A 19,012-nucleotide genomic window follows, 5' to 3' on the forward strand; every position below is an offset into this window, starting at 1 on the left:
AGAGTACGTAAATTTAGTTCAATAAATAACTAAAAAATGGGATCATCTTTGTTCGTCTGAATCTCGTTGAATCTGTGGACCCAGTACCGCTGCCTGTGGAGAATCTCATTAGTACAGGGGAAAGGCTAACGGAAGTTTGCTCAGACCCCCGACCTGTGATCTCACAGGTTGCCGATATCAAAGATTTAGCTAGCAGATAAAGAGTTGTAGATACTTCTAGTTAAACCTTCTGGGAGTGTTAGCGACTCTTTGTCTGTACAGAATGGAAATGTTTCAGGTAAAGCAGACGCAGGTAAGGGCTACTTTTTAAACACTCATTTAAGTTGAAATAGAATTGCACAAAAACGTCCATGTGAGTGACTCGAATTCTTAATATTTGTTTTGGGACTTTTCCCTAGTTTTGTTGGGGGGTCAATATACTTGTAGTTTGCACCACGGAAATTAGCTTCCCCGTTTGTAGGCCGTATATATTTGCCACGATGTTTTAAAATAAAAAGAAGTCATTGCTGTAAAAGTACACAAGAGGTGCTTTTAAACGTGAGCGATGAAAATTTGAATGGGATGCTGTCTCCGGGGCAGGAGGGTCATGTTGAACTCTTTTTATAATGTTAATTTTTTGTTCTTGTCTTAAACTGGGTTTAGGGATTGCTTTTTACCTGAGCTAAGAAGTGATAAAGATGTCCCTAAAATATTCCTTTAATTTCGACGAGAAAAAAAAAACTAGCTTTTGATGCCATTAATCCGTATGCGGACCCTGCTGTGTTAGGAATCTTGGGACCTGTGACTCTTGGCTCTTGCGGTCATTCCTCCTCTATATATTGTAATTGAAGAGCCTTTACTGAACTGGTTCCATTCTTTACCCCTCTTCTCCTACTTTACTTAGTACCACCATCCACAGTCTCCTCTGTGTATTTATCTTGTGTATTCGTCTTATTTATTGTTGTTGTCATCCTGTAAAGCGCTTTGAGAAGCCACCTTTAAAGGCGCTATATAAAATAAAGTTTATTATTATTATTCATCGAAGTCAGGATTCACAAGAGTTCGTCCGTATGGCTTTCGTGGTTGTCCTGTACTACCAACAAAAAAAACCCCGGAAGTATTTTCACAACCACAAGAGGGAGAAAGAGCACAGAAACCCGGCGTTTGCACAGTGTGGGTTAGCTGGCCATAGTGCGTGCGAAACAGTAGATGTTAATTAAAACGCTCTTTCAGCTCACTGAAGCAATAGTGCGGTGTTGTAATTCCTATTGATCGATTGTATTTGATTATTTTTAAGTGGTGTAGCCAACATATTGCTTGAGCTTCGCCAGATTTGAAGGTGATTGTTTTATTCAGACGCAGGGCCTGAAGAAATCAGCTGTCCGTGGATGTTATTTTTGTACATTTTAGTATGGTATGCTAAGAAACGTCCACCTTTCGTAAGACCCTATGCCAGGAACCCCGAAAAAGCCATGGGAGATACATGACTCTGAAGGGCCAGTGAAGTCATCGTTTCGCCCAGAGGTACAACTGGACTTGCAAACACTCCCCGAGGCGACAGGAGATCTGATCCTTGCCGGGGCTGTGAAATCTCAACCCACTGTCCTGCATCCACCCACACTCGCGAACAAGGGTCGTTCGAAACTACTGTATGATGCATTTACACTGTTACCTGATATAAGTACTGTGCTAAAAAGTGTCGGATTTCTCTACCTGTGGTCTGGCAAGGGGATTTCAGAATGAAGGAAATATGTTTTTTTTTTCCTTTTTTTTGTTTCAGTAGAAGCCGTGTGAGCGATAACCTGGAACCTGTACTACCACATAGGTCAGTGACGTCCCACTGGCTGACAGCGTAACACTTCTTTTCTGGTTTCTTTGAAACCTCAGCCTTAATGAGCTTGAAAACAAGGCGACAAACGCAATGCGAGGAGCTGCCAATCACTGATCGATCGGCGTGGACAATAACGTGAGTGATTACTGCCTCGCAGTGCGTGCTCAGTTTCGTACCCACGGTGGTTGCGGTTTTGTCAAACCTTTTAAGTAAGTTAAAGACAACTACCTAATCTGCCCAGCTTTGGGTATATCCAGGGCTGCGCTGCCCCATGCTTGCCACTGTGTCTATACCTCACTAGACACACATCCACGCACACCTTTCCTTTAAGAGATGGACTGTAGGGGCCGGGGCGCTTTTGAGTCGACAGACTGCGGCGTGCTCGCTGCGCCTGCGCGCTGTGGGGGCGGTGACGTCAGTGCTGTATGCGGCTGGCGATGGCGGAGCAGTTGCTGATGCGAGAGAGAGAGAGACGGACGGCAGTCCACGGAGCCATCAGTCACCAGCGGTACCTAATGGAAACACCTGCGTATCTGAACTGAGGAGCGCTTCGATGGCCTTGAAAGCGGGTCATTTTCAGGGGTGACCGAAGGACGGAGGTGAGGGCAGAAAAAGGGGGCTCCGCCAGCCCACGCAGGTGGATGAGCCTTGAGAAACGAGCCTGAGTGGAGAGGGGTGGGGGGGGACTCACGCATTTCTTTTTTCCCCCCCGCACGGAGAGGGGGATCCGGGGCTGGAAAACCTGGATCAGGCTGAAGGACGTGTACCAGCTCTCGCAGGAAACCAGCCGAGCTCGGTGGGGGGGTGGGACGCGAGAAGGAGCCGGCTTTCCGTGAGAGTCGTCGCCGAGACGGGCGAGTGAGGGATGCTCTTTCACCGGGGAGACGCCAACGGAAAATCTTGTTTCACAGCCCCCCTACCGGCAGGCGCCTTCGGGGGAGGACAGACGCGACGCGGCGCTGCGCTGCCCCGGCGGTCGCGTTTCGGGGAGCCGCTGAGGATCTGGTTGTGAAAGTGGGGGGGGAAGCCGAATGAAACGACGAGGCGAATCAGTTCAAAACGCGAGAAATAACTTGGGCTAACGCGGAGCGCCGAGCTCCGCTGGAGGGGAGGGGAGATTCGCCGTCCCGTCGGGTTACAGCGGTGCCTAGCAACTGCGAGGAACAGTTTTACAACATCCATCAAATATTTATACCCAACCCGACAGACACACACACCGGCGGTGTTTCACGCTCTCTGTTCACCCCTATTTTTTTTCTCGTTTTTTTTTTTCCCCTGCTGCAGTTGTGAAGGTTTGGCCGAGGGGAAACGAGGGCCCGAGGAGGAGTATGAAACGAGCCGGGGGAAGAAAAGAGCCTTTTTTTGGGAAGGAGGCGAACGCGGGGCCTGGACGGAATTAACTTCACCTCGTCGGAAAACGCTTCTTCTTTTTTTTTTTCTTTCTCCCCCAAGAGCGGCCCGCAGACCATTTCAAAACGGAGATACAACCGACATTTTTCCAGCCCGGAATTTTTTGGGGAGCAGGCAGAAACCTAACAGGTCCTACCGAGGAAAGACCCACAGCGCTTCGTGCTGGGGGGAAAAAATGAGTTGTTTCAGAGGAAAGTGGGTGAATGAAACCTAGCAATAAATATCCCCCGTCTGCCAAGAATGGCCGTGCTCGTGAAGGTTGCAGTTCAGGCAGCGGAGTGGACATAGGGACAGTGGCTGCAAGAGCTCAGCCCTGCAGGTGTTGGTGTTGGTACTAATGCCTTACTAACACGCCGGTCCGTGGATTTAAAAGTGTTTACTTACTGTATCTCTGAGATGCCTTTGGATCTGCTGAAGGGTGTGCTTGTGTTGAACAATAAGCCGCTGGCTTGCTTTTGGTCGTCCGCAAGGGAAACCTTTGCGAATTCTTTCCGGATTCTTGTTTTTGTTTTTTTCTGCCTTTGTTTCAGTTCTTAGGGCTGCTTGTCTTGCCTTTAGGATTTTCAGGTAGTGTTTAAAAAGCGCTTCAATGGAGCAAGTGCTGCTGTCTAGCCCGGCTGGGCGTTCCGACTGGGAGCTGGAGCAGAAACAGTCGCTGGGATTTCTCTTACTGGAGCCGGACAAGGGAGTTAGTTTGTCCAAGGGGAGCAAAGAGAGTCCGGAGCCGGGGTTGGATTACAGAGCAGGGGAGGAGAAACTGGTGTCCCTGAATCTGGATGAGATCCTTCAGGAGAATGCCTTAAATCTAGATGACCTTCTTAGGAGCTCAGGGTATCCTAGTGTGGACCAGATCTTGTCCTGGGAGAAAGGCCGTGACTGCAGTGTACTGCAGTGGGAAAAAAATCCCAGGCAGGGCACGGATTTTAACCACAACCGGGCAGTGGAGCTGGTCAGCTTCCAGGGCAGCCCCGCCACGGATCACACTGGTTTCAGTGGCAGTCCTGCTTTAGCGGTGAGGGGAATCGGCGCTTTGAACTCCGAGCCGGATTTCTCTCCGGAGTCCAGCCCCTTTCAGCCCCGCCGGCTAGATCTGGTGGATGGCGGCAGGGAGCCGCCTCCGCTGTTGCAAGACGACGACGGCTCCGAATCCTCGTCACCGGAGGACGCGCTGTTACCTGAAACCGAGGGCAGAAGTTCCTTCCACGAGCCGGAGATGGATCTGCCCGCATTGAGTCACGAGCTGCCGGAGGGCTTACCTGAGGGGTGCGAGAGCCCCCCCTCGCAGTCAGGGTGCAGTGGATCACAGGAAAGTGCAGGCCTTTCAGGCCCTGATCACGAGAGCTGCTCCAGCCCTGTGGATCATGTTCTGCAGAGCGAAACTGTGAGCCCGAGTCTGCCTGCTGGGACCCCAGAGCAGGATGCCTCAGCGGAGACTTTAACTGCCTCTTCCTCCCGGGAAGACCCGGGGAACAGGGTGTTTCCACAGCCTGCACTACCCTCTCAGTCTTCAGAACCAGCTGGTCGCCCACCGTCGCCTGTATCTGGAGCTGTGTCGGACTCCGACGGCCCGGATAATGACCCGGCCTCGGATTGGAAGTCATCAAGGGATTTAGTGCCCGGCCAGCTGGGCTTGGGTCAGGGTTCAGGATCTTGTGGTCAAGAGCACAAAGATGTGGTTTCGGAACCATGTTTATCTGCCGTTGCAATGCAGGAGAAAGACATTTTGGAACCACAGCTCACCGAGGGAGTATTGTGCGGATCTCCAGTTTTGGCTCAGGGTGGGAAGAGTACAGAGTCGGAGGCGGACCTGGGTGCTCCCAAGGATATAATTGACCTCGAACAGAACGGTCTTCACGATCCCGCCGAGGAATCCCTTGTGTCCGGCCCCCTCTTGTTGCGGACTAGCAGTCAGCCCGCGGAAGAGTTTTCGGTATTGGACGTGGAGCTCTCTCCCTCCCTGCCTGCAGGGGGCAGCGTTTCTTACCGGGAGGACAGCCTGCGGGCGGAGGACGTGTCCCCTCTGAGAGCGGTGTTTGACGCTCTGGACCAGGATCGGGATGGCTTTGTGCGGATGGAGGAGTTTGTGCAGTTCGCCACAGTCTATGGTGCTGAGCAGGTAAGACGGTCTTTATTGATGCAGCTGTCCCGTGCTCCGACACCTTTCTCTCGCTCCGGGAATGAATCGTTGAGCTCTCAATATTGGCATTTCTCGGAGGTTGTTTTCCCGACCTAGTTTGGAAACTGGCTTTGTAAGCCAAGAAAGAAACATTCAACAAAAAGGGAATCTGTGTTTCTCAGCATGCAATTGTATGCAGAGTCTCGGGGCAGGGTGTTTAATGGTGGAAGCAGCATGTCTGAAACCCTTTGAACTACAGGAGGGGATTTATTGCTCTCCTTCTAGTAATAAACCTTAGAAATGGCTTTTTGTGAAAGCAGGTTCAAAAGCTCAAGAGCTGTTTAAGTACGCAGAGCCTGCCGAGGGTGATCAGAAGTTTGAAACAGTGGCTCGTGGTGGGGTATCTTAAAATGAGCCCCATGTGCAGGACAGCAGGAGCTCAGACTTTGAGATTGCTAAGGGCTGCTCTCTCCCTGTTTCCACGGGGCTGCTCCTCCGTACCCCCCAGTAAAATGACCCCGCAGTGCTGCGCAGACTAGGGGGGCCGGATGGCCTGATCTTGTTTGTCATCTTTCTTACGACACTGACAGGTTGCCCAGTCGGAGCTGACTGGACAGGTCTGTGTCAGTGTGGCTCGGGCCTCGCACTGGGCTACACACTAAAACTAATCACATGTGGTGTCCCAGGACAAACCAGATAATGTTTTGAAGTTGTATCTGCTTGGGTTTGCAATGAGTCATCATGCTCAATCAGTTCTACCAGTCCAATTGTACTGCCTTCAGTGCAGTCTGCTGAGGTCTTAACAGTACAAAGCCATATGTGCTATTGTCAAGCGCTTTGGTGCTTGCAAGCTCAGCTTAAAGGTTTTTAACTGTACAGTTTCCTTTCTGGAGCCGGGTTTCCAACATCCAGTTACCCAGTAACCTGGAGACTGGGGTTCCCTGCCTACAGGTTTCGGCTTGGGCCATGTGCATCGTGCACTGGAATGACCGAGATCGTGCTATAGGATTTTTTTTTTTTTAATGGGAGATGAGTTGTTCAAGTGGGGGTAGAGATGGATCTCTCTTGGTGCTCCTGCACAGTGGAACCATTTAAGACACTGGAGTGCAGGGAATCCTGTGTATGGTTTCAGATAAACTCCCTTTGTTCTGAAACAAGATTACAGTGTTCCGTAACAGGGTTGTCAAAGAGAAGTGAGGTAGCAAACGTCATTGACTTTACGTTTACCATACTTAAACCAATAAAGTCAGTTTGACTGCTGGGATGCTGTAGTGCAGTACTGTATGTCTGAGTTTCGAAGAGTCAGTTGTATTGAAGATACAAAGGCTGAATTTGTGGGGTATTAAACCCTTTCACACAAATCAATTTTCCCTTTTCACCTTAAACCTACACCTTTTTCTCCAAGAGGATCAAAAAAAGTAACGACCTCCCTTAACCTCGAAGCCTTGAGTTTCGTGCGGTTTCAGACATCCCACTATTTCTTTTTTTTTACGTCTAAAATCTCTCTTCCAGTTCTGCGTTTTTCCGTGAAAATGACAGTAATTCCCCCCCGAGAGGGCCGAGCAGTGAAAAAACAGCAGGTTGAGCTGTCGTTAAAAATATCTCGCAGCCTTCTGTGGTGACTGGAGGCTTCGGCCCAGTGCCGTGGCAGACGCGTGCGCCTTGCGCTGGAAGTGGGCGGGCGTTTCGTACTGGACCTTCCTGGAAGGAACTGACGGTCTTTGAAATTCCCCCTACAGCATGTAGGTTAAATACTTTTTGAAAAGGGCTGAGCTCACTTGGCAGACGCTCATTTTCGGTCAACAAGTGCGGGGCTGCGGCTTGTGATTAAAGTCTCCTTTGGATTAAATATCCTAATCGCTTGGTATGTTTTCCAGCAGTGTGTATTTAGCAGTATTGGCCTTTGTTATGTACTGGGTACTTAGCTTGTCAACATAAGTGGCACCGGGGGGAGCTGTTATGGTATCCCTACTGAGAGACCTTCTCCTCTGAGAGGTGAAGTGTTCATTACCGTTGTTGTAAGGAACGATAAAGCACAAGGGAGTTTCCTCTAGGCCCCCCTTGCGTGCTCTGTTTGGGTGTTTAAAACTTGCTGTAATATAGAAACAGCTTTAGGAGTTCCTTGGTTAAATCAGCTATTGGCAACCAAATTAGTGCGATGAGCACGATTGCCACCTTGGATGTGCGCCCTGGATAGTCGTCTTCCCCAGTATCAGATTGCTATGGAACAATCAGAAACAAAGGGAGACCATTTATTAGTAGCTAATTGATTCACAGATCTTATCCAGCTGAAGTGTTTGGCTTCAGCCACATAATAATAATAATAATAATTGCTTACACTTATATAACGCTTTTCTGGACACTCCACTCAAAGGGCTTTACAGGTAATGGGGACTCCCCTCCACCACCACCAATGTGCAGCCCCACCTGGATGATGTGATGGCAGCCATAGTGCGCCAGAACGCTCACCACACATCAGTTATCAGTGGGGAGGAGAGCAGAGTAATGAAGCCAATTTATAGAGGGGGATTGTTAGGAGGCCATGATTGATAAAGGCCGATGGGAAATTTGGCCAGGACGCCGGGGTTACACCCCTACTCTTTTCGAGAAACACCCTGGGATTTTTAATGACCGCAGAGAGTCAGGACCTCGGTTTTATGTCTCATCCGAAGGACGGCGCCTGTTTACAGTACAGTGTCCCCATCACTACACTGGGGCATTAGGGCCCACATGAGCCGCAGGGTGAGCGCCCCCTGCTGGCCCCACTAACACCTCTTCCAGCAGCGACCTTAGTTTTTCCCAGGAGGTCTCCCATCCAGGTACTGACCAGGCTCACACCTGCTGAGCTCCAGTGGGCTGCCAGTTGTGAGTTGCAGGGTGATATGGCTGCTGGCTAACACATGTCCCCATGGCTGGACAGCTTGTTTGATGTTCCCATAATCCTTTACGGGATGGCGCGCCTCCTGTTTTCGTTTTTTAAATCCACGATCCGTGTAGTCTCCACTTGTGTCCTGCGGTGTGCGGTTCGCCGTTTCCGTTGAAGGACTCGCCGCCCTGGCGTTTTCTAGGCAAAGCGTTGTCACTGCCGTCCCGCTGGCTGGGACGATCGGCGATCTGGAAGCGTCGTATCGCGCGCGCTGGCTGCGGGGAAGTCGTTCTTTCCTTTTCGTCCCCGGAGGGCTCTGCAGTCGGGATTGGGGACTGGACGGGTTGAGAGTGAGGATCCTAAAAGTTGTGAGCGAGCACAATAAAAGATGGCCGTGCTTTGGGGTCCGTGGGGGTGGCTTGTGCTGTAGGTGCTCTGCCATGTTGTGAGTGCGCCCAGAGGAGGGGGGCTCAGTGAGGTGTACCCTCTGGCAGCCCCGCCCTGTGCTCTGATCCCTGAAGGAAAAGCTCCTGTGAGACAGGGCCCTCTCTGTGTTTAGTTACGGGGTGTGCCGTGTTTGGATTTTCCTCACCATTTCCGTCTAAACTCTGTGGGCTGTGTGCTTTAACTTCCTTCCCAGCCGGTTTATTTTCTGTCAGGTCCGCACAATTATGTGAATGATGTTTTTCTTCAAATGCCGTTCATGCTTTTCCAGTGCTCTGTTTTCCCACACGTCGGTTTTGTGTTTCATTCACGGGGATAAACATGACTCAAAGTTTGAAATCTGGCTCTTGGCGCGCACAGACATTGTGGTGTAAATGAAAATCAAGTTAAAATTCAGGTGTTCTGCCTGGGGAAAGGGTTCCCTAAGGCACATTGGTGTAAACACAATTGCAAAAAGGAACTTTAAATCCCTATGCCAATTCTTTAAATACAAATAAGAAGGTTTAGCCGTTTTCTCTTTGAAATTTCAGTGTGGGCCCACGGGTACCTACTGCGTTTGTAGAAATCAGAAATGTATTTGCTAACTTAACAATGGCTAATGTAGGTTAGACCTTTTTGGAAGTAGTCTGTACAAGAATACTTAGTAATTTTGACACTTTTAGGCTGACACTTCTATTGCTTTTTAGCCTAGATAAGCTTCTAATTAGCCTTTAATCACACACCCCGTAGTCCCTGACATGCTGTTAGTTTGAAGACCATCAGTTGCAGTTTTTCCAATTGTGGTTTCATTTATGCTGCGTTATGTTACCAGGTGTGTATAAGTACCTGTAAATAGTGGATAAATTTACATCAGATTAGCACCTTAGATGACTTGCAGAAGTTACCTCTACCAAATAAATGGTATCTTTTGTGCTATAGGGAATGCTGAATTCAGGCTTCAGGAAGAACCGTTTCTCAGTCCTGGGAATCATTCCTTCCTGAAACCTGAGTTCCGTGTGTCCGCGAATGTTTGCGCTCATAGTTGCAAATATGATGTAAATGGGGGAAAAAAAAATCACTTCTCGATCTGGCGCTGAGAAACCCGTGACCTCGCCCGGGGGGGGACTGAGGGACTGGAATGGCGCTGCCTTCAGGAGACCCTTCTCCTAACGTGTCGCAGGACACTGACCAGGTGTCCACTGATAGGTGACGCCTGGATCGTGAAGCTGGGCCCACACTCCAGCAAGGACCCTTCCCCGATGGGCTTCTCACTCCCAGTGCTTCTACTCTCCTGGAAACACGGGCTGGGGTGGGGGAGCAAATCGTATGTGATTTTTTGAATAACCGCTGATCTGCAGCTCCTGGGTTGGCAAGGAAACTGCAAGGATCTTTTTAAGGGGGGGGTTTAAAAGCTGGGCTGGAGGTTTTGGAATTAAGGGACATCTGCGGACAGGAAGATGCGCCTGCTCAGGGCGTAGATCCCAGAACTGGCCTCCAGCTAGTGACCTTTCTGTGCAGATATTTGTGCTGGTGGGATGGGATCCTGTGGCCAAGACCGATTTTCTGATCTTCAGTTTTGCGTTATGCCTCAGTGCCCAGAGTGAAAGTCACACCTGGTTTCTAACCTTGGCCGGGGAGGTTGCGTGCAGGACCTCAGAACCATCAGCTGTGATGAGTTTCACTGAAACAGGGCTGGCGTAGTTTCGGAAAGGCTGCCCTCTGTGCTCTTTTGTGGTTTGCCTTGCCTCTCAGGTTAGGCTGTTTCCTAAGGGTACAGCCCTAAAACCTCCGTGGTTTCATCCTCCCCTGGCACAGCCCGAGAGCAGCGCTTTGAGATGAGAAATGTGGATCAAACTGCACAGCCTGCTAGATTATTTTTTCCCCTTCTTGAAATTTTCCTATAGGATTAAAACTGAACTTTTTTCATCCACTCTTTTTTTTGAAGTAAAGGTATAATTTACTGAGCGGAGCGGTGGCTCTGTGGCTAAGGATCTGCGCCTGTGGCTGGAAGGTTGCCGGTTCAAATTCCACGGCTGGCAGAGGAATCCTACTCCGTTGGGCCCCCGAGCAAGGCCCTTCACCCCAGCTGCTCCAGGGGTGCTGTACAATAGCTGACCCTGTGCTCTGACCCCAAGCTTCTCTCCCTGTCTGTGTGGCTCATGGAGAGCAAGCTGGGGTCTGCAAAAAGACAAATTCCCAGTACAAGAAATTGTAAAGGGTTAATAAAGTGCTCCTTTTTCTGAACAGGTCTTTGGAAAAGAAAGTTGACTTTTAGATGTGAACAGTGGCAATAATAGAAACCCAGCAGTTTCCAAAAGGCACAACAATGGACAAACCCCTGAAAAAAATATTTTTTCAGCCACTTAATTGTATTCTCATCAAGCCTTCTGGACACAGTGTCCCTACGTGACACGTTTTTAACCTTCAGGCCTGCCCCACAGCTTATCCAAAATGTACTATATCATGTGAGCTGCTCTCTCCTTTTATAACTTACCTTATGCTCCTCTTTACACTAATACATGCTGGCTACAATAATTGGAGTTTTGTGACTTCTGTTAATCAGTTTCTTTGGTGATATTTATTCAGTGTCCTTGACAGCCGTAGGACACTATATTACTAAGCCGAAAACCCACTCCTGTCTTGTGAAGCAAGATGAATTGGACAGAAACTGCTAATAACTGCCTTAACTGTAACCAGTCATACACTAAGTAATAACTACAGTGATTTAAATGTCAGGGTTATCAGATTTATCCATTATCCTGTTTGAGACTTAATTATAGGAGTAATGCGCGATTTGAAATGCGACTAATCCTTTCAAATTGCAGAGCCGAAAAGCCAAACTAGTTAAGTCTGTGCATCGTACTGCACCTAGAAAGTGGAGAATTTCAGGGGATTCATCTCACCACTCTGATCCTTTTCAAAATGAAGGGTAAATTTACATCTGCCTATTTTAACAGTCTTTTCTTGCTGGTGAACGGCGAGAATTGTACATGGCTTAATTATGGGTTGTTGGGGGGAAACATGTAAGGTCTCTGTGGGCATCTTGAACTAGAAAACTGGGGAAATGCCAGGATTTTATATTCTAATCTATTGAAATTGGAGACAAGCAATAAGGAACTTGTGCATTAGATATGATAGATTTCGTTACAGTAAATGTGTTAGTTGTATACTGGTCAATGTTTACTCATGATCAGCATTTTATTGAGGACTTTCATTGGGAGCATCAATAGCATTTTACTTTGGTAATATAGTGACATAATAAAGGAGAGAATTTATTGATGCTGATGTACATGCTTGAGATTTAACAGTGTTCCATAATAGATTTATGATCCTTTGACAAACCCAACTTGTCGGTCGTGTTTCTGTTCTTTCGTCATATCTAGGGATGCCCAGGGGTTTTATGATACAGCACAGAGAAACTGATATTTACACTGCAAAAACTGATCACCAGCCCACAGCCCCACAGATGTCCGGGGTGGAGCAGCGAATTTGATTCGGGTCCATAGGTCCTCAAGGACTCGGACTCAGATTAATGTGGCCAGAGCAGATTTTGTTTTTCATGCAAGCACGCTAGCATCCGGATTGAATCGAATGCTCTGTTTACTTGGTAGCGAATTGGATTGATTTTGTTTGTAAACTTGGTGGTTTTTCCATAATCTGAGTTGCGTGTAGATGCTAATGACCAGGGACAGACAGGTGGATCTCTCCTGTCTACCTTGGACAAGAGGGCAGAGAGGGGTATGGGCTCGTACGGATTCCAGAGAGATCACTAAACCATTTTCCACCGAATCCTCCCCCCCTGTTCAGGGAGGAGGGGGCCCCAGCACGCACCAGCCTGAGGTGGTGTGGTGGCTGCAGTGTCCCCCCCGAACGAGGGACAGTCCTGCCAGCTGACCACCCATTCACCCGGCCCGTCTGCCCCATTGTCTGAGAGGAGCAGGGCTGTGTGTCACTGCAGCAGGACAGAAAAGAAAGAAAATCCTCCCTGCTGCCTGGTTTGAGGGCTGTTTTGCCTTGATCCTGCCCTCAGTGAGGGGTGTGCTATGTAGTCTGATGAGGCACCTTTCTATTTTAATAAAAGAACGTCCCGTAACTCCCAAAACTCTTTACGCGGTGGAGAATTGAACACCTGTGTCCCGAGCCCCAGAGACCCAGTTGTGCCATATTTGATCCAGATGTGTGGTGTACGCACATGGGTGCAACCGAAGGCACCAGGACGGAAGTCGTGTGTCTGGGATGCAGCCTGAGCTCTGAGATCCAGGCATCACTGGTTTGACTCTTGGTTCTGTAGCCAACCGGCACCGTGTGTACTGAATAGCGCCTCTGTTGTCGGGTGGGTGAGTTGGCGTTCTGTGGTAACGCGGACCACTGTGGCTAGCTTCAGTGTCCGTGGGCCAGCCCGGTTCTGAAGTGCAGCTGGCTCCCGGCGCAGTCTGGAAGAAAACGTGGACCATCTCCACTGTCCCTGCGCTGGTCCTGGAATTCCCCAACCCAAAAAAAGCAAGTTGGGATCGAAACTGAATTCAAAACCAGGTCTCCGTAATTGAAAACTTTTGAGAGACTGTCTGGTGAAACAAACAGCTTTCAGTCAGACTGTAGATTTTAGAGTGAGATCTTTCGAGGGGATAGTGTAAAAAGCACATGTGTTTCCTATTTTCTCTTTTTTTTAATCAAATGTTAGGTGTGGTATTGAGATTTATGTGCAGCTGGCCCCGGGCCCTTCATTGAAGTACTCCCCACCCACCATTCTCCTCGCAGAACCGCAAGGGTAGCGAGATCATTTCATTTTCAACCGCTGTCCTCAATGTGAGGCGGGGCCATGGTGGGGCTGGAATTAGTCGCACTTCCCAACTGAATATTAGTTGAAATGTTTCATAAAATCCCATCTATCTGCTACCCGCCTGATCCAAAATAGGGTCACAGGAGCATATCCTGGGCACGCATTTAATCTAATCTGGTGCCGCCCCCCCCCCCCCCGTGTGATTTATTTTGGACCAGATCGCGCCAGATCTTGAAGCCTTTATTTTATGCAGTCATCCTCGCCAGAAGCGACCAAAAAAGTAGCCTAGCCCCCCATTCTCTCCTGTTCAGAAGCGAGCCGCATCAGAAGTTCTGCACCTCGGATTTCAGGGATGATGGCAGGTTGCCGCTAACGGCTTGGATTGTTTTGGCTGCGTTAAGCCGGCCGGTCTGGGGTAGGGCAAGCTCGCTCTCCTGCTTGGGGGTTGTAGCTGGTGAAAGCAGGCCTGCTTCGCCGACTCCAGAATAGCAGGCAGATCCTGGTCTCCAAAGCGAGGGCATTCTGTAAGGAATGAACTTTTCCTTGTGTTGTAAGTCCGCCTCCTGCTGCCAGCAGCACAGCAGTGTGCCTCCGGGCAGCTGTCCTCCTCCCTCACCCCTGCGGTCCGGGAGTCGCCGTGTGGGAATGTGCCTCGTGATGATCTGACAGGGCCGTTCGTTAAGACCAGGAATCTGCTGTGAGCTGGCTGCTCCTGCAATCCCTTGCTCGGGGAGCCACTGTGAAGGGCAGAGCCCGGGAGTCTGGTGGCTTGGAGCCCGCCAGCGGGCCGAGCACCGAGAGGGGAGCCGTGCGGCCGGCTCCGGGCGGACAGAGGGGACGGGCCGGGCCGCGTCGTGCTCGCCGCCGGGGAGAGGGAGGGACCCGAAAGCGCTGGGGTGGTGGGCGTGCGCGCGTTGTGAGAAATCTCACCAGAGTGACTTGATATTTTGCTGTGGCATGGAAGGCCCTTGGTGGTTTTCGAGCAGGTTTTCGGTCTCGCGCCCTCCCACTGGCCTCGCCGGCGGCCTCAGGTTTCCCCCGTTGAATGCTGTGCTGCTGGGAGCTCCATTGCCACTGTTCAAGGAGAATAAACCAGGCAGCGAAGTACAGTACCAGTACCCGAGACAAGGGAACAGACTAGGGGTCTGCCTCTCCTTAGCGCCAGAAAGCAGTAGGTTCTGGCTCTCAGTTTAGCTGAGCTGTAAGTTAAGGGACTAGCCTGGTTACTTGCTGAACACACACATTTTTAAGGTTTCTGCTCCTTCTCACGTCACTGATCCATTTTTATAAACGTCCCTACATTCGCTGCAGGAATGTGGCTCGGTGGCAGACCTGTGTTTTAGACTGCAGGCCTGGGGAGGGTGAATAAAAAGGCGTTAAGATTTAGTTTGGTTTAGTCAAATTTTTTTCTGACTTGGGTCTGTGGTCATTGTCCGCATGAGCTGGACTAGTTTTGAAATCTTCTGGGTCATTTATAACCGGATCCCAAGGTGACGCCAGTGCTACAGAGTACTACGAGATCTTCGGTGATTTGGAGCGTTTTTGGTACTGTCGGGGAATAAGTAGTCTCAATATTTTTTAAGCCACTCTTTAACCAGGTTGTGTTACAATTACAGCATAGAGACTACTCATTTACACAGCAGATTATGACCGTGATCTGAGTGAATTACTGTACAACAGCTGTGCTCCACATGGGATTTGAACCTGCAACCTACTCTTAACACTGCTGCCTGGATAATGTACTGGCTATGGAGCTTTGCAGTTTCATGTTCATACCAATTCGCGATGCACAACGCCACCATGGTGCGGATGAACAGTTTGCTTTCAGCGCTAGGCTTGACCTCGTCTGGAATGAAGTTTATGAACCGGGCCTTTTGGCCTGACCTTGACTCGCCTTTATTGTGGTAGTTAGCACTAGAACACCTTGTTGAGAATCATAAATCTTTCGGTCAGCATGGTTGTACGTACAGCACGTCACTTCAACTTGCGACATAGGGGAGATTAAATCACGTTTCCCCACATTTTCCTCTTAGACTTTTGTCGTTTTTAAGGGTTAAAAGAACTGAGTCCTGTTTTGTGACGTTTCAGTGAAAGAATGCCTGTTAATGTTCTACTTCTCCTTTAGAAATTTGATCGTTCAGAGCGAAACTGTCAGACTTGTGTGAATGTTTCTTTTCTTCTCCTTTATGTGAAAAGTACACAGCAGCAATGTCGGAAAAGTGTTCTGGCTTACAGCTGGCTGGGAGGGAGAAGTAGCAGTGGTGGACTTACAGGAGACAGGCCTGAATTTGCAGGGCGGAGGGCAGCTCTGTTGCAGTTTGAAACCCCCATGTCATCGTGTTACAAACGCAGCTTTCAGGAACATTATCCAGAGGCAGTTGCCTAACAGGTCTTTGTGTGGGACAAGCGAGTTTCCACAGACTTGCATATCGCACTGCCTCACTTCGGCGGGGGAGAGTGACCTCTTGGGTTTGTTTACCACACTCTGGGTGAATGAATAGTCAGAAAACTTGAACATTAACTGTTTTTCTCTCTGGCCAGCACAGCAGGTTTACCTTTGAGATAGCCAAGGGCATATGATTAAATTATCCTAATGTATAACAGCATAAGTTACTCTGTTGCTGTTTGCAGATCTCTGTCCAGTATTACATTTCGGGTAGATTAGATTGTGTGCGTTAAAGGTGCCTGCACTGGAATCATTCCATCGGAGAGGGAATTCTGGTCGGCTTTGGCAGAAGGGATATTCTGTTCGTTCATTGAAATCCAGTAGCAGGATGTGGTTAGCCTTGAGCAGCTCTTGGAAGCTTGGTGTGTTGAAGGCTGTGATACCTTTAAGCTCGAGGAGCTGCCAAAACAAAAAAAAGCTTTGAAAGCTAAATTCCTACAAGTTCCAGTGGAAACACAGCTATGCAGTCTGCTCCTTGTGGCCGACGCTAGGGCAGGAAAGTGATCTGGCGAGCAGGATTTGGCAGCCCTGTGCTAAGCGCGGGCGTGATTCTTTTCCAGTCAGACCTAAGGCATTGTAGAGGCATTACAAAGAGAAAAGATTGTAGGTCTTAATAACTTAGCAAGTGCTGTTTTGAATGGGTGGCTTATATTGTATACAAAGCTTTACAAATTAAGCAACTGTAAATGCGTTAAATGTGGAACTGCAACAAAGTGTTACACAGAGGTCATTGGATCTGGTGAAGACTCATCCACACATCCATTTTCTAATGACTTTATCCAGTTCAGGGTCGTGGGGGACCGAGTCTGTCCCAGCAAGCAACTGGAGCAAAGCGGGGTACACCCTGGACTGAGCCGCAGTCTCTTGCAGGGCAGCAGAGATTAATTCATTCTTTTAGTTTATAAATAAGTGCCATCTATCGGTCTGTTAAAAGAACACAGGTCATTTGTAAGCAGGGAAGGAGTGCAAGGCTTTAATACTGCCAAAGGCCGGATTCAGTGGAGTAGAGGTGTGACCGGAACAGAAGAGCGGGGTGATCTTGAGTTTGTGTGAACCGGCTGGCTGTTCAGGTCTGTCTGCTTTCACTGCACCTGCTTTGCATGGCTTGACTGTTACTTCATGTTACCTGCTAGTCCGGGGCTCACAGCACTGAGCCTGGCTTTCTGTGCAGCAGGAGCCGGTCGACAGATTGGCGTAAAATGGTCATTTCTGAACCTCGAATGAGAAAAACTCCCCGAAAAAACCAAATGATCCGCCGATCAGCACGTTTTAATAGGTTTGGGTTTGTTTTCTTTGATACTTCCCAGCATCACAACTTTTTAAGGAGGATTCGGGAATAACGTTGTGAGAGGTGAGCAGTAACGGAGCCCACTGCCTGCAGCCCTGCTGCCTTCCCCCCCTCTGGGCTCTCCTTCTCAAAATGACCCGTCAGATTTCAAGATGAGAAGATTAAACGCTGCCCCTAAGACCAGCGCGGTGTAGTCCTAGACTGGGTGACCCACATTCACGTTAGATAATGCAAGGATTAACGGCAAGTAGCATCTGTGAAACCACTGAGATAAGATTACGTTTAGTCCAGTTTTGGCTATGAACACTTCGTCTGTGCCAACAAGTTATTGTCTGCCATTGCCGGCCTGCCAGACGTGTTGACCGCGGCCCACGGCAAAGTGCCTCTGCTCGGGTCACCTGTGGGTATGCGGTAGCAGCCGAGGTTGACGTCGGCCGGCTTCAGACTCGTCCCGCAGGTGCTCGATTCTCTTGAGATCCTCTCACACAGGTGATCAGTAATGTGCGTTGGCCTTGGGCAAAAGCAGACGGCCCCGAGGGACGCACTGTCACACATTCTCGTGTTGAGGGTCAGGGGTTGCGTTCACACGTTGGCTTTGCAGTGGTGGGGCGCTGTGTTGAGATTGGGCAAGAAGAGTAGCCAACTCCTCAAGTTGCTTACTCTTGCATTAGACTGTTGACACCTGCCCTTCCGTTTGACCAACTCCTGTTTCTGTGCTGTCTCTTGCGTTCTGCAAAGGGCAAGATAAACCTCTATGACTGACTAAAAAGCTGAGGGAGTGTTGCGAGTTCCTGTTGCAAGTCCAGAAACTGTTAAAAAATAGTCCTTGAATGTGCTGCAGCGAGCATTTGCATGATTCTAGAGGCATTCCCCTCGTGGATTGCAGCAGTGGTAGGCATCCCTCTTCGTCTGGGTAGGAACATCATGCAGCAGGAAGAGCTGCTCCGTTGCAACTGGCTGTGCGTTGCGCATTGTGCAAGCCGATTGTCGCAGCGATCGGGGTTCCAATCCAAGCTTTGTGGAAAGGAATCAAATATTCCTGACCGCAGCCAGTGTCAGACAGGTGATCCGTTCTGGGGGCTTTGCTATAATGTTTTTAATGTTTAATGTTAATGTTTCTTTATTAGCCCTATACAAGTTCTTGCATTAGGAGTTCGTCTTTTCGCATACCCCAGCTTTTCTCCATGGAGACACAGACACACAGACTGGGAGAGAAGCTTGGGGTCAGAGCGCAGGATCTGCCATTGTAAGGCGCCCCTGGAGCAGTTGGGGTTAAGGGCCTTGCTCAGGGGCCCAACAGAGTAGGATTGCTCTGCCGGCCACGGGATTTGAACCGGCAACCTTCCAGTCACAGGCGCAGATCCTTAGCCACAGAGCCACCGCTCCGCCCATAGTGGTGTTGAGCTTGGCGGATTTGGAAGAAATGCCAGTTCAGCAGCTCTTTATCCGGTCCCCCTCTGCTCCGGCTCGTTTGAAGCGTGTCGGTGAACCCTACTGGAATGTCCCTCGTCTCTGCAGACTTGCTTTCTTAACCCTTTCCAGTTAAGACCCGCCACCTCATTTGCACTTCAGATTTACTGAGCACCTGGAAAAATATTGGTGGGGTCTGCAAAGTTTTCTTTTGTCGTAAACGGGTCAAATGTGCAGACGGTGTCAATAAGGTGTTTCATATAAATTACATGGGATCAGAAATGTATTTTCTGCCCATCTGGTTGAATGCCCATCAGTCTGACGTACATCAGCGGCCTTTTCCTTACTATGATTAGCTCTGCAATGTCTGAAGTCTTGTTTGTCTGAAAATGTGAAGTGTTTGCTTATCAGAGCAGAATCTTCAACCCGATATTCACCAGAAGAAATAAAATGTCATTCTCAT

At 49.3% G+C, this 19,012-nt stretch overlaps 1 protein-coding gene across 6 annotated transcripts in view; it reads left to right on the top strand.

Annotated features, from left to right (window-relative positions):
- Positions 1-3,809: 3,809 nt before the first annotated feature.
- Positions 3,810-19,012, top strand: part of rab11fip3 (RAB11 family interacting protein 3 (class II)) — a 59,877-nt gene continuing 44,674 nt past the window's right edge. For all 6 annotated transcript variants that reach the window (XM_088612868.1, XM_088612872.1, XM_088612869.1 and 3 more), the window contains exon 1: positions 3,810-5,336. In XM_088612868.1, the coding sequence (XP_088468994.1) occupies positions 3,810-5,336 (1,527 nt within the window). The remainder of the gene's footprint in view (positions 5,337-19,012) is intronic.

This window comes from Lepisosteus platostomus, chromosome 19, assembly GCF_059453375.1.
Source record: "Lepisosteus platostomus isolate fLepPlt1 chromosome 19, fLepPlt1.hap1, whole genome shotgun sequence".
NCBI lineage: Eukaryota > Metazoa > Chordata > Actinopteri > Semionotiformes > Lepisosteidae > Lepisosteus > Lepisosteus platostomus.